The 13,910-nt window shown below is 32.6% G+C and overlaps 1 protein-coding gene across 1 annotated transcript in view; it reads left to right on the top strand.

The window, feature by feature from the left end:
* Positions 1-13,910, top strand: part of MS3_00000167 (uncharacterized protein) — a 45,684-nt gene continuing 31,774 nt past the window's right edge. The window contains exons 1-11 of the mRNA XM_051208043.1: positions 1-370; positions 1,272-1,355; positions 1,887-1,964; positions 2,763-2,886; positions 3,770-3,912; positions 4,487-4,666; positions 4,722-4,864; positions 6,492-6,520; positions 8,117-8,207; positions 9,629-9,829; positions 11,083-11,570. Coding sequence (XP_051064013.1) covers positions 2,864-2,886; positions 3,770-3,912; positions 4,487-4,666; positions 4,722-4,864; positions 6,492-6,520; positions 8,117-8,207; positions 9,629-9,829; positions 11,083-11,310 — 1,038 coding nt within the window. The 5' untranslated portion in view covers positions 1-370; positions 1,272-1,355; positions 1,887-1,964; positions 2,763-2,863 and the 3' untranslated portion in view covers positions 11,311-11,570. The remainder of the gene's footprint in view (positions 371-1,271; positions 1,356-1,886; positions 1,965-2,762; positions 2,887-3,769; positions 3,913-4,486; positions 4,667-4,721; positions 4,865-6,491; positions 6,521-8,116; positions 8,208-9,628; positions 9,830-11,082; positions 11,571-13,910) is intronic.

The raw sequence follows: 13,910 nt of genomic DNA, 5'->3' as shown, positions 1-13,910 counted from the left end.
TGGAGAGTAAAAAGAGACAAGGGTAATAAAGAAAACAGTGTGAAAACAGTTTGAAACCTCATCACTCTGGATAATAAGCTAATATTATCAGGGTAGTTTTAAGATAAAAACTATCTGTTTTTGAACATACAAAGGGGGTTTGAATTTTCGTGTGATTTTATTTGTTTCTGCAACCATTTAGGTACATGTTCACGCACCTTAAATATCAAACTTTTATTTTCGCTTGTTACATATATAGGAGTACGTTCAGAATCAGTTGTTTCCAAGACTGAGTACGATGATTACCAACTTGTTTCAGAGTAATCACTTCAGTGTACGCAAAGCTGCAGTCAGAGTTTATCTAACCTGCCTCAGTCGATGTCCGAATGAAGTAGGTTTCAATCGTAATTTTTTTTGAAAACTTTGCTTAGTTTACACTTTTTCGATTTGGTGAACAGAATCAATTGAATTGGTCCGATAAATCGATCAAATTTCAGCTAATCAAAGTTCACATCAGTCCAAAGCTTTGAATCATAATACATTTTAATCATTAGAACATCTGAGCTCTATCAGAAGCATGTGTGTAGCTGGAGCTGTCCTGTACTACTCACCAAAAAAGAAATTTCTCACTGAGGTACCTGAAAAAGTTGTTCTTGCTTTGTTTAAGACTAGATTAGTAGTGATAATTTTGTGTATCCAAGATTGTGATTCCTGAGTTCAATCGGGAACTGTTTACAGCTGGTTACTCATAGACTTTCTGTTAGCACCTTTTTTGCCAACTCTTTACCTATCACCGGCAACACGAATCTATGAAACAAGGTTCGGTGTGCTATTTTCAGTGCCCAACTTGTTTCATTCTCAAGCGCACTAATGAATATAGTTATTACAGAAATTTGTTTTACTACAAGATTATTTTTTGTCTTATTCAGTGTTACGGCGATTTAAAATGAATTTTACAATTAATCAATTACTTCACTGTACGCTTTAAGAACAAGCCTAAAGAATCAGTTTATGAGGAAAAGTAATCTAGTGGTTGCGTATTTTGAATGACTAACAAATGGCACCATCACATCAAGTATATCCATATTGAGATATTGGAAATGACTCCAATCAACAATAGTCTTGGAATCAACAGTAGAAGTTGCATACCATCTACATCAAACGCCACTCAAAATGATCAGATATAATGCAATTAATAAATACCTAATCATATAACTGTTGATAATAACATTAATAATTTTAGTAACATCATTAATATTATTATCAGTGTTTGTTTGTGTATACGTCATTAGACATTTAAAGAAGTTCTTCTTCAAACTGTAAATGATTTATGCATGAACGCGGATAAGCAATCTGAAACCTACCAAGATAAATCAGTAAGCTTTTATTTTCACTTTCTTTTAATGTACTATTCTTAAAGTTAGTAAAAAAGATTTTACACTAATTGGCGTACATAAAAATGGTCTTAATATTTTGTTAAATATTTCATAAATCAACCAATGTCTAAGTTTTTACATAACTAACATGACCAATCGCTTGATAAAGTAACATTTCATTTATGAGTGTCTGTAATTAAGTGACACACTAAACTTTCAACCGTTTTTAGAACAGTAGCTTTCATTCAAAGGAATTAGTGTTTAATTTGACATCGCATCTATTCATAATAATCGTTGCTTCCTTTTCTTAAATACATCTTTTCTCCTTAATTTCTGTCAGTTAATTAAGAGAAAAATCAAATGCTTTAACAAGACCAAACAACAAAACAAAAGAAATACAATTTTAGGCTTTATCTTTGCATTGTATATTTTACATTTTACCAGACTCAATATGTCACCATACATTCTTTATTTAAAGCCTTTAATAACTTAAAACTTTAGTTATCAGACAGTTATATTAATTGCTTGCAGCCCTCAAATTTCGAAAGCTGGAAAAGTAACCCATATTTCAATGAAAGTCTCCTAACTCTTTGTCGATCTTTAATTAAGGTAAGTTTTCCCATATTATCAAAATTGCCAATGTGGTTGAAAATTCTTTTCTTCAACATTCATAATAATTTATTATTTTTCATATTAATTGTGTTTATTCTTACCCTGTAAGAATGTAAAATAAAACAAAAGTATCCAGGCACTTACTAAACAATATAATCATAAAAATAATTTGTTGGTAACCAGTGAGAGCGTAAAATGTGTTCTGTATTTCTTATTTCTGAATCCAGCTCTGAATCCTAGACTAGAAATCAATCATCCTATTAGATATTCTTTCCAAAACGTCCAAATGTATACAGCTACGCAAATAGTATACAATTTATAGAGCGAAAATCAAGTAATGTTACTGATAAGTCTTGTCAATTTGAACGCTTTACTCGGTTTCTAAGCTATTCTGGTAACGCAGCAACCTGAATTCGAGAGAATAGGAGCAAAATGAGCGAAAAACACTTTACTCCAAAGGTTCAATTTTGTACAGAAAAACATGGGTATTTATAAATGTTAACATTTGTTAAATCAACATCGTATTTTGGCCAATCCGCTAGAAGACATTATGCTACCGACCAATAGTAGCACGCCATGTCGATATTCTAGAAAGCTCCATCATGCTCTGATTAGCTAGCACTCCGGCCCCTTTAGGGCCTCTGGAGGCTCCGTTGCAGTTCTTGGAAAGCCTACTCAACAGTTAAATAGAAATATTTTAAAGTTAGATGTTTTTACGTAAAGTCCCTTATTCAGCAACCATTCTTTTAAATAAAATATCAATTTAATTACAAAATTTTCATATGTTAATTTTAGAAAGTTGGTGAAACCAATCTGCCTTCGAATACTGGGGACTTACAGAACTGTTTAGTTAATTTTTATTTGGGTCATTCATCTCAATATGTCCGCGATAGTGCATGCAGTCTGTACCTGACATTGTGTAAGACATTTTAGAGGAATCTATCAGATGGTTCTTACAATCTATTATTTTAGAGATTTGTTGTATACCATATAAAATATAAATTTGTGTCTTTTCAAATACCCCTATCATAATCTACACCAGGAAATTTCATCACATGACTTTTGTTGACACCTTTTAATAATAAATACTTAACCCAGTGTGATGCCATTAAATGCCAGTAATAGTGACTCGCATATAATCCATAGGTAATAGCAAATTTCTTCACGAACAATTGGAAATCGAAGTCTCCAATACATATTTCAGTAATTACAGACTTTACGCAATATCGTCGAATGTTTTACAAGTATGTTTTATTCAAAAAGACGTGAGGTCGTTACTTTAAAAAAGATTACCTAAGGTTCTGAAATTATTTAAAGATGTTTCAGAAGCTCTGATAGCGTGCAAATGTTGAAGTATGTTGCTAACTTGAAGTTTTTATCGTCATTAAGCGGCGTTCGCTAAAGAACCATTGGAAACGAATTAGCAATAAACTGTTATTATTTGCTTTTAATCATATTGAGTTTTACGGTCATAACCGAAGACAGTAAATGATGGCTGAGATATATCGCGAATTGACTGAGGCTAGAAATTCGACTCTTGTTTAATAGAATTAAGGCAACCTAAAGGTCCTGAGTTCAATCCTTGGCGGAGTCTCTCACTGTCAAGAGTTTCCAAACCTGTAGGAATCAGTTGGATCTGTCATATCCTTTTCCCAGTCATTCAATTGCTAATCTTCATTTCATATATTTGATGATGACTGATACATGATTTGACAGTCTCGTCACATTACTTAAGATTCAATGTAACCACAAGTAATTATGCCAATAATTATGTCAAGATGTTGATTTTTCCACTTTACAAGTCATCAGTGCATCAAAAATCCCAATCGTATTCGTTACCTATTGAATAAAATATTGGAGAAGTGGCAAGTTAAGCAAGATGTGTTATCACCTCTTTCAAAACTACTAATTCAAATAAACGAAACGGAAACTACCACACCGCGTGGTAAGTAGCATAAAAAGCAAGTTTATTTCATAATTTTTATTCACAGATTCTTACGTTAATCAAAATAATATCACCAACCAAAATAAACATCATTAAATATTTCCTCATTCGATATTTATTTTACTCATACGTTTATACGATAATCATTAGGAGCAAATAAAATATTTAATTATTCACTTAATAGTTGTCGATAATTCGACCTATCTGTAACTTTTCCAAGTATTTTAAACCTTTTCGTCACGAATCAGTCAAACAGCTGGTACATACTGATATTATGTAGGCATTGTTCTATATGTTTGCTATTATAGTGACGATATAACATAACAAGCTAAGTCCTTACGTCTAAATGCAAGTTAATGTACGATTGTAAATTTTTTTCTACTTGTATCTAATAGCATTTCATATATCATGTTCGAGATTCATCATAAATTAGCTGTTCTCATTGTATTTGTTCAAAGTGAATCAAAGAATCACATAAAATAGTCATCTTTGTTGTGCTTACAACGCGAAAATGTTATAATTATGTTGGAATATGTTGAACTATTTTCCTTTTATTTATTTTTTTCTTTTACAGAAATCCCTTTGACTGTGAGCTCCAAATTAAGTTGGACATGGCGTGAGGGGCGCATGCGCATGTACTATTTAGTCGCACGCTCATTAGTTGGGCTTCATCTTAAAGCTCTTCACGAATTAGATGCTGATGGTTATAACCCAATGAATTCTGAAGACTTTTGTATCAGCCCAACCTTTACAGGTAAAATCCCTTTGAACTGGTTAGATAAACAATTCTAAATCGTTTGTCCTTTTAGATGATTGTCCTCAAAGAACCTTATATACATCATCAAATAATAATTTACACCAATTTGGCTTCAGTCCTGTACCAAAATCAATTCCTCCCGCTCTTGTTTCAAATCCAGATCGTCGAGCTCCAGTTAATAAATCATCAGCATCGGTTAGTTCAACATTTTAAATTAGCCTTGTCATAGGTTTATTATAGACGTCCTATTAATTTTTGATGACCACACTTTGTACTTAGGTTCATCTAAAGGAACATTCAAGTTTCGAATAGAGTATTATTAGCCTTTCGTTTTAAGTCTATTCATTTTTACACGAACTTTTATTTTAGTTATAGGTCTCAGGAAGTTCGCTTTGATGTATTTAGATGTGAAAGTATTCTTGGATTCTACCAAATCCTGTCGATCTCTCAGTATCATTAAGCAGTAGATAGCAAAATGATTAACGGATAATTCTTATGGAACATAGCTTACTATTATGAGTATACATGATTTTTTATGGCTTTTTAAGAATGCTTCCTTGTGGACTTTTTTTAATGGAATGGATTTGCTTCAAGTGAAGAGATTAAAAGGTTACAGTGGTTTACCTGTAAATAAGTCATAATATAATGTGTACATAAAAATTGGGAGGAATCATAGTTTTGTGAAAAATACTAGAGTATTTATCTAATTAGATAATTTCATTTTTGTTTTACTAATGAAGTTAGTTCATCTAGCTGTTGTTAAGGCTGTTACAAAAATTACAGCGAAATCTGCACTAATTTCTACTCTGGATCATGTTCAGTGACGTTCAAAACTATTCGGTTGCATGATATTTGGGGACTTAACTAGAAAGTTGTGATAAACCAAAAACATCAATTCTTTACATCCATCTTTCTATCTTTTTCCATCTATTTCTAGCGTCATCAAGTTATGCGCTCATCCGAAAACTGTAGAACACTATTCAGAAGGAATATTTTAGCTACCGAGGACAGTGTTCTAAAGACCATTTCGTCACTTAATTCATACGACCACTTGATGGATGGTTATAGTAGATAAAAATTGTGTTTAAACCCTGATTCAGAATAAACTTAAATCTGTATACTTTATAGTATGTCAGTACAGTCAACTCTTGAACAAATGTGTGACGTTTCTTATGAATTTACAAAGACATTTACAAAAGAAATTGAAGTGATATGACGCTCTGTTTTTTCTACTCACTGTAGGGTGAGCAGTATCTGGATATATATATATATATATATATATATATATATATATCGCTTATTCGAATAGTAAAACCATTGCGGTTAAAAACAAATTAGGTCATGATCATAAAAAGAGTTGAACACAGTTCATTGTTCACAATTCACATAAATTTTAATAGTTGAATTCATGAGTTGATGTAAGATAGACCACCATTGAAAACCTGGAAGTACTGGACGACCGTTTCTTCCTAGTATGGGACTCCTCAGCAATGCGCATCCACGATCTCGCACGTGGGACTTTCGGTCTCGCGCGTGGACGCTTAACCTTTAAACCACTGAGCCGGCATCGACTCATGAATCTAACTACTAAAATCACTACATTCTTCACAAACCTCCATTCGGTTCATATAAATTTTGTTGGAAATATACTTTAAAAAACAAAGAAAAGTAACGATTTTATAAATCTGAGATCAGTACATATGTATGAATTGCTAACTTCAAGGAAAACGTCCATTTTAGCAAATTATTAATAAATGTTACTAGTTTGAACCTTTTGATAGCTAGGTTATTCCATTTTTGTTAAATTTTGGTTTCCTTATAGTCACAACCTGTAGAAAGTTCACCAACGCTGTAAGTAAAGTTAAACCGTCTACTTGAAGCCATTTTACATTTTACAATATTTTTTGTGATGATTTAATAATTTTCATTAAAATACCAAACAGTGAAATTCGATGAAGACATTCAATTTCAATGAATTTATGATCAAAATATTCGTTTGCATATCGATGTATTTATAATGATTTAGTCACGCGAGAAAGTTTGAACAATGAGTAGCATTGTCAGAGTAATAATGAGAACTATAACATCATATATAATATAAAATGTTAAACATACAAGACGGCATAATATTTATATAGTGAGTATCAATAAACTATGGATACAAGACTACTATGCTAATGATCAGCTACAATGTGAATGTAATAAGCAAATTACAATGACTACTATTATATCATTAAATCCGAAGGAATGTGAAATGAAATCACAACTCAGTAAAACGCCAGCTTAAATTGATACATAATTCAATGAACCAGTACAATAATTTAATAAATGAAATTATTATCATCAAAAATAGTAATAGGTTAAGACCATTTTAAATACATATTTCAAAGAGTTTTATGTTGCACACGAAAACCGTATTCCAGTTAACCAATGCTTTTATTTTTTAAACAATAGTAGCCGAAATAATCTTCATAGATCTAAAATGATCGTTTAACTAACGTTAAAATACCGTATAGGTTAGTTGGGCTATCGAAATCAGCTAATTATGTTTATATTCAACTCCTAACTGCTTTTACAAGAAAAGAAAGCCCAGTTAGATAAACTGTACAGTTTGATAATGAATTTATTGAAAAGAAATAGGGTACAATTTCAGTTTCTACCACGATTTCTCCTTTCATACATATACGATTTAAAATTGGTTAGTCAACATTCTTTGTTTATACATTTCATACATTATAAACTAAGCTCACCAAGGAAATAATTCTGACTTGAAGTAAACATTGATTAAAAGTATTTGGAAGAGGAACTACAAGATGGTTCGAGGAAATATTATCCTTCTGTACATGACAAAAATGATATCATTCATTAATGTCATTCTTATTCGTTCACCATGATAACGGATTTAGTTATAGTAACACTTCTATTTAATATGTAAGCTGATCAAAACTTAATTGAAAATTAACAATAACAATAGAAATCAGAGCTTCAGTTTATTTCTATAAAAAGAAATTGTTGCTAAACTAGTGAAAAAAGACCTGAATTAATTATTATTATAAACTGTTTTCAGTGACACATACAATCTTAATAACTTAATTTTAGCTTATGGATTTGTAAAAATCAACTTGAGACAGTTACTTCTCTTTTATAAGTTGTCGTTGTGTTCATTGAATGTTGCTTTCATCACTACATGGTGTCAACTACAGAACTATCCAGAAACCAAGGTGTATTGATCCACCATTTCATTTTGTTTTCAACCACACCTTCGACTTTACGCTAGATTGTATCCACAATATTTAAGTCTCCTGTAGAGCACTTAACTATCAACTAATGAACTGAAGTCTAGTGTCGCATATTCTCCAACTCTAATCAGTTTGCAATATTGCTCGATCATCATCATTCAGTGTTATCAGTTAATGATAATGTCACTCCTTTCTTTCGTTTATTTAGCTCTCAACAGGGGGCAAAATTAAGCTCTCCACAAACGTCCATTTATTTAACAGTTTTGGAAAATATCCGAATGCTCGACAACGAAAGAAATGTGAGTTTACGTTTTCTGAATGTTTATTTTGATCGTAAATTTCGAACATTTTTTAGAAATTTTCCTTTTATCTGACCTGTATATTCAGTCAGTAAAATTGCTAAAAGTTACCGAAATTGACCAATTGCCCAACGTATAAGATTGTTACCTTCCTGTACACAACACCATGCTCATGTTTAACAGTGTTCGAAAATGTTGAATACAAACTAGATATTTGTTTACTATACGATGCTCTTTATTTATTATATCTGATGCATTTGCGTCCATCTGTATCTTAATTTATTCAGCTCCCACTTGATATGTTTCTGTGATTTGGATCAAAAAGACACTACTAAAACATAATTATTTTGGCACTGTTTAGAATATTAATAAATTTACAATTCTATTGTGCTATTTGAAAGGTTTGACTGATTTTTAAAATATTGATTACAAAGCAAGTGTAGTAAATGGGACGAATCGAAAAGAATTAATCTATATCAAAAACTATTAATAAGTTGCATAGTGTCTCAAATCATTTTCTGATTCTTTTTAATTTTCTTATAAATGGAAGTGTTTTTGAATGATGAAGCTTTGTCAGTACCATACAAGTAATATTTGTAGTCCATCGTTCTCATCACTAAGGTGAATTTTCATTATATTCACTGAGCCCTGTGATCACATATTTCAAAATGCGCCTTTACAAGTTTCCGAACATCTTCAAAACACACATTTTTTCAACAACTAAATCCAATAGTTTTATTCTTAAAATGTAATGAATGAAAATTTTCATCTTACCGTTTATTTAAATTCATAATTCATAATTCCCAGTAGTATCAACTGCATAAAGTAATAACATTTCAACATTTCAAGTTAACAGATCTCGGAAATTTTTTAGCTTGTTAAAAGACATCACTTCGCATGTTTATGCCACAGCAGTTTCATAAATATTGCTTCATTGGTGAAGCTGCTAGTAAGGGGTTATCAAAATTTCCAATTCTCATATATAATGAATTTTTATTTATGTTACACCTCACCTTTTTCGCCCTAAAAGAATAAGAGTTCATCTAATTTCGGCATCTGTTTCGTCACACATAATCTGATAAAGCGTGGGTTTTAGAAGTATTGATATTTTAAAAGATCTTCAAATGCTACTTTTCTAAAGCTGCTCATCAGTATAATGGAAAAAAACAGCATCAGTTGACATAAAGAAAATCTGGAAATTCTATCTCTTTAACCGCAAATAAAGATTAACTGCTTCTTGAATCGTTTATATATATGAACTTTTCTGTAAATCTAAAAATATTTGTTATATTGAAATAATTGTTCTTAAAAATAAATAAATGATTTTTCATAAGGTGATAATTAACATTGTATTTAAGGTAATGTTGATGTTAATAATAGCATAATACTTTAAGTGAATTTACTTTCTTGGTTTCTTATAGGATAAACAGACGGATAGCAAAACTCAGTCGTGGATTAAACGTCTAAGTATAGTGTCAGGATTAACTTCAACGAGTAAAACAAATGTCGGTCATTCAGAGTTAAATTCTATCAGCATGAAATCTATGTCATTCAATATATTACGATTAGCTGTAGAGTGTACATTAGATGAGAACAATGGTCTACGTCATTCAGCCCAAAAAGTATCCGTTATATGTAATTTTTCTTATCATTAATGTTTGATAAATTGTTTTGTTAGATCATATCCACAAATAAAAAAATGTACGCACATGAATTAGACATTTACTGTATCGATGAAAATAAACCATGCTCAGGTTTGATAACAAAATTCTAACATTGTCTTTTCCAGTCAATTTTAAGTCACATTGTTGACCACTATCAGTTATCTGTAATTGTTGTTTTGAATCAGCTTGGATTCAAACACATGCTTATAAGTATTTTTGAAGACATTAACATAAAAATTATCCTAGCATGTTTGCAATGAAATATTTCCAACGACGTGTTCAGAAGTTTGGACGAAGTTTTCGGAAGTAACCAGACACTTTGATGTGAATACCTTCGAGGTTACTATAGTATAACTATACTAACGAAATCTGGAACCTCTATAACCCCTTAAGTACATTGTGGTCATATATATACTAAATTCCACAAGTATGTTATTTCATAAATGTCACTGAAAACAACCTCAGTACGGTATCGATCTACTTTTAACTGGTTTATTCAGCATTTGGCTTTACGTACTGAAGTTAGGTGATTTAAGAGAGAGAGAACAATTCAGCCTTTATTCAATCTGAAATTATATGTTTATGGAGAAAAGGAGAATAATGGAAGGCATTTTGGTGTCTAGAATTTTCGGGACCTTTTTGTATTTCATCTAACAGTTCATTGAATAATAACTTCCAATTATTATTTGCCTAACACAACATTCTTACTTCAATAAGCAACGTTTTCGTCAGTTAACATTTGTAGTTCCCAGGATATAAAATACTGAATATCTAGTCTTCTGCCTGTATTGCCTTCTTGCATATGGTTTTTCATCTCATCGTTTTATGATAATGATCAAGTATAAATTAAAACAATAGGCAAAAGAAAGGTAACAAGAAGTTACAAACTATTGACATAGTGCAAATACATAGCTTGCAATCGTCTATTTGCATCTTTTGGAGTATTCTGTCATCTGAACTGTCTTCTCGTCTGGTTACTAAATGTTCCGTCAAATGCTGTGCTTTCTATGCACTCAAACTTCACTCCGCCAGGCAACTGTTGCAATTTCGACGCCACGTTCCGCTACACACTACAAATATCCTTGTATTGATAGTAGGTTTTGTGGTTTATATAAAGGTGATACCCTTTTTCATGTTAATCAACACTTCTGTTTCACTTTGTGTCACGAAATTGCAGACTTTTGAGATTAATAACAGTTTCTTTTGTTTAGGCCATTAATGATGTCGGAAGGCTAATACGATGGTATGATGCTGATCTTTTGTTGGAAATGATTTCGTTGCATATGGTAGGTCCGCCAACTATGATGTCGTATGCAACTTTAAAGATTTTACGTGATGGTCTATCTGAATTATGCATGTATGATGAAATTTTACAAAAGAAGAGGAAGAACCTGGTTTCACTGAGAAATATGCGATTTCTGGAACTGTTCCGATTTTAAATGCAGCATTGCTTTATGGTTTGTTTTCGCCGGATAGATCAAGACTGTGGCTTCAATGTTGCCAGCAATATATTCTGGATAGCACAATGGCTCTTTTTATCAGTACTTTATCAATAGAATGTGCTTTGAGAACCCTTTGTCTTGTACACAGATTGTCTAATCTATCACTCGTAGCATGCACCTGGGAAAATATGAGGCCTAATCCTTTTTCAAATCTGCCATACGCACAACGTAAACTAGATCTAGATGCGAAAGATGTAGTAAGTTACTTTCGAACAATCAAAATTTACGATATTATATCCATATTAAACGCTTATTGTATCTGGTAATATTATATGTTTTAGCTTCGATTAAATAAACGGTTGGTCTCTAAGTTTACTGAAAAATGAAATGTAGTCTTCATTTTTGGGACAGAATTTGCGTTCTCGAGACTTGAAGAATTATGAATAAATTATTTCAGTTTAATAGTAGTTTACAAAAATAACATGATAATTAGTGCAAATGTAATCTTTTTTAGAAAAACATTTAAAGAAACTCATTATAGACATTGTCATCTTATTTCAAATGTAATATAATAGATGTTAAAAAGAGGTTGGAACGATGAGAATCCCATCCCAACTAATAGATATACACTCGTAAAACATGTTCAAAACTGGTGGTTTGTTCAAAAGACACTATCCGTTTGTTTGTTCAATTCATTGGTATGATACACGTGACTCAGTATTAAAGTGAACATCTATTAACTAATACGAAAACGCATGTTAATTTCTTCTAGATGAATGTTTAAGCTTTAAAACTTTTTTATATAAATTAACTAAAATGTATGTATTTACTTTTAAACCAAACGAATCATCATAATAACGAGGTTGCTGTAACTACAATTCTATTCTTATCATTTGATTACAAACTTAAGCTTGATACCTTCATCGTGTATGGGCTCCGACCAATAGTCTCCAAGTAACTCTGTTCTGGGCTTTTATTTCCAGTTCCTTCCAAGTATTATTCATGATCTCAATGTCTGCCTCCAAACTTCAGACCTATGTAGTCTTTGTTCTGTCTCTTCATCTTTTACTTCGAAGATTTCATGTTAGGGGTTGCCTATAAGGTAGTCAGATGGTTTTGGTAGGGTGCTTTGTCCTTCTCAACTGGCACCTGACTTGTTTTCTGCCACAGAAGATTATTGCTGACGGTCTCTGACCGATGGATTCGAAATATCTTGCATTGACAGCTATTTATAAATGCCTGTACATTTCCAGTGATAGTTGTGTTAGTTATTCACGTTTTAGCTTCGTACAATAGAATTATTCTAACATTTATGTTGGAAATTATGACTTTAGAGTTGAGAAACAGTTGTTCCGAATTACATGTGTTCTTCAGCTGTATGGATGTTCTTATGGCTACACTAATCCGTGCCTTCACATCTGCATCAAATCCCTCTTGCTTATTCATGACGTTGTCCAGGTACGTAAAAGTTTCCACCACTTCCAGAGCTTCTCTACCAAGTGTGATTTGGTTGTTTCGTAATATATTGTCCTTCAGAATCTTTCTTTTTTCTTGTAAGTGTTTAGGCGTGTTTCTGCTGAAGCCGCTGTTACATCGTCTCTTTCCACCTAAATTTATTTTGTTTGTGATACAGGTGTTAAGTCATCCATAAAGTTCAAATCATCCAGCTTTATCCAAGGTCTTCGCTGTATTCTATGTATTTCCTTATATGTGTTAGACTTTATAATCTAATCAACAAGCAGAAGATAAAAGAGAGGTGAAACTAGGCAGCCTTGGTTTAGGGTGATTGATGACTCTCTTCTCAGACCTTCTTATTTATCCGGTGGTAGCTCTAGAGGAGCTCCAGGTGGAGTTATTCTTAATGTTTACTTTATTATAAATGCATTTGGAAAAGTGGACTCATCAAAATTCACGGTGAACTTAGGTTTGAATCTTTTGCACACTACCAGTATTTGTGTATTAACATGCGTTGGTTATTTAAAGTTGTCCATGCGAATTGACAGGTGCTAGAAAATAACGACAAACCAATATGAACAGAGAAAATCAAGACACAAGCTGAATGCACAGAAGCAAAGAAGCACGTGAAGAAGAGCATTGGATCCAACAAGCGGAAATACATGGAAAGACGGAGGAACAGATGGGTGGTACACTTCGAGCAACTCTTAAACAGACCAGCTCCATTGAACCCACCAGACATCGAAGCAGAGCACACAGACCTTCCTATAACTGTCACTCCACAACGATCGAGAAAATCAGGATGGCCATCAGACAAACCAATAGTGAGAAAGCAGCAGCACCTGACAGTATTCCGACTGAAGCACCCAAGTCAGACACGGAAGTAACTGCAAACACGCTCCATATCCTACTTAGGAAGATTTGGGAGGAAGAACAAGTGCCGACACTGGTGATCTGAACAAGTATGAGGACTACAGAGGCATCACATTACTGTCAGCACAAGGAAAGGTTTTCAACATAGTGTTGCCGAACCGTGTGAAAGACTCCGTAAACGCTCAACTTCGAGATCAACCGCCTGGATTCCGTAAGGATCGGTCGTGCACAGACCAAATCGCGACACTACGAGTCATCGTTGAGTAATC

Source organism: Schistosoma haematobium (genome assembly GCF_000699445.3).
Source record: "Schistosoma haematobium chromosome Unknown HiC_scaffold_327, whole genome shotgun sequence".
Lineage (NCBI taxonomy): Eukaryota > Metazoa > Platyhelminthes > Trematoda > Strigeidida > Schistosomatidae > Schistosoma > Schistosoma haematobium.
The sequence above is the reverse complement of the archived record's forward strand: the minus strand, read 5'-3'. Positions and strand labels throughout refer to the sequence as shown.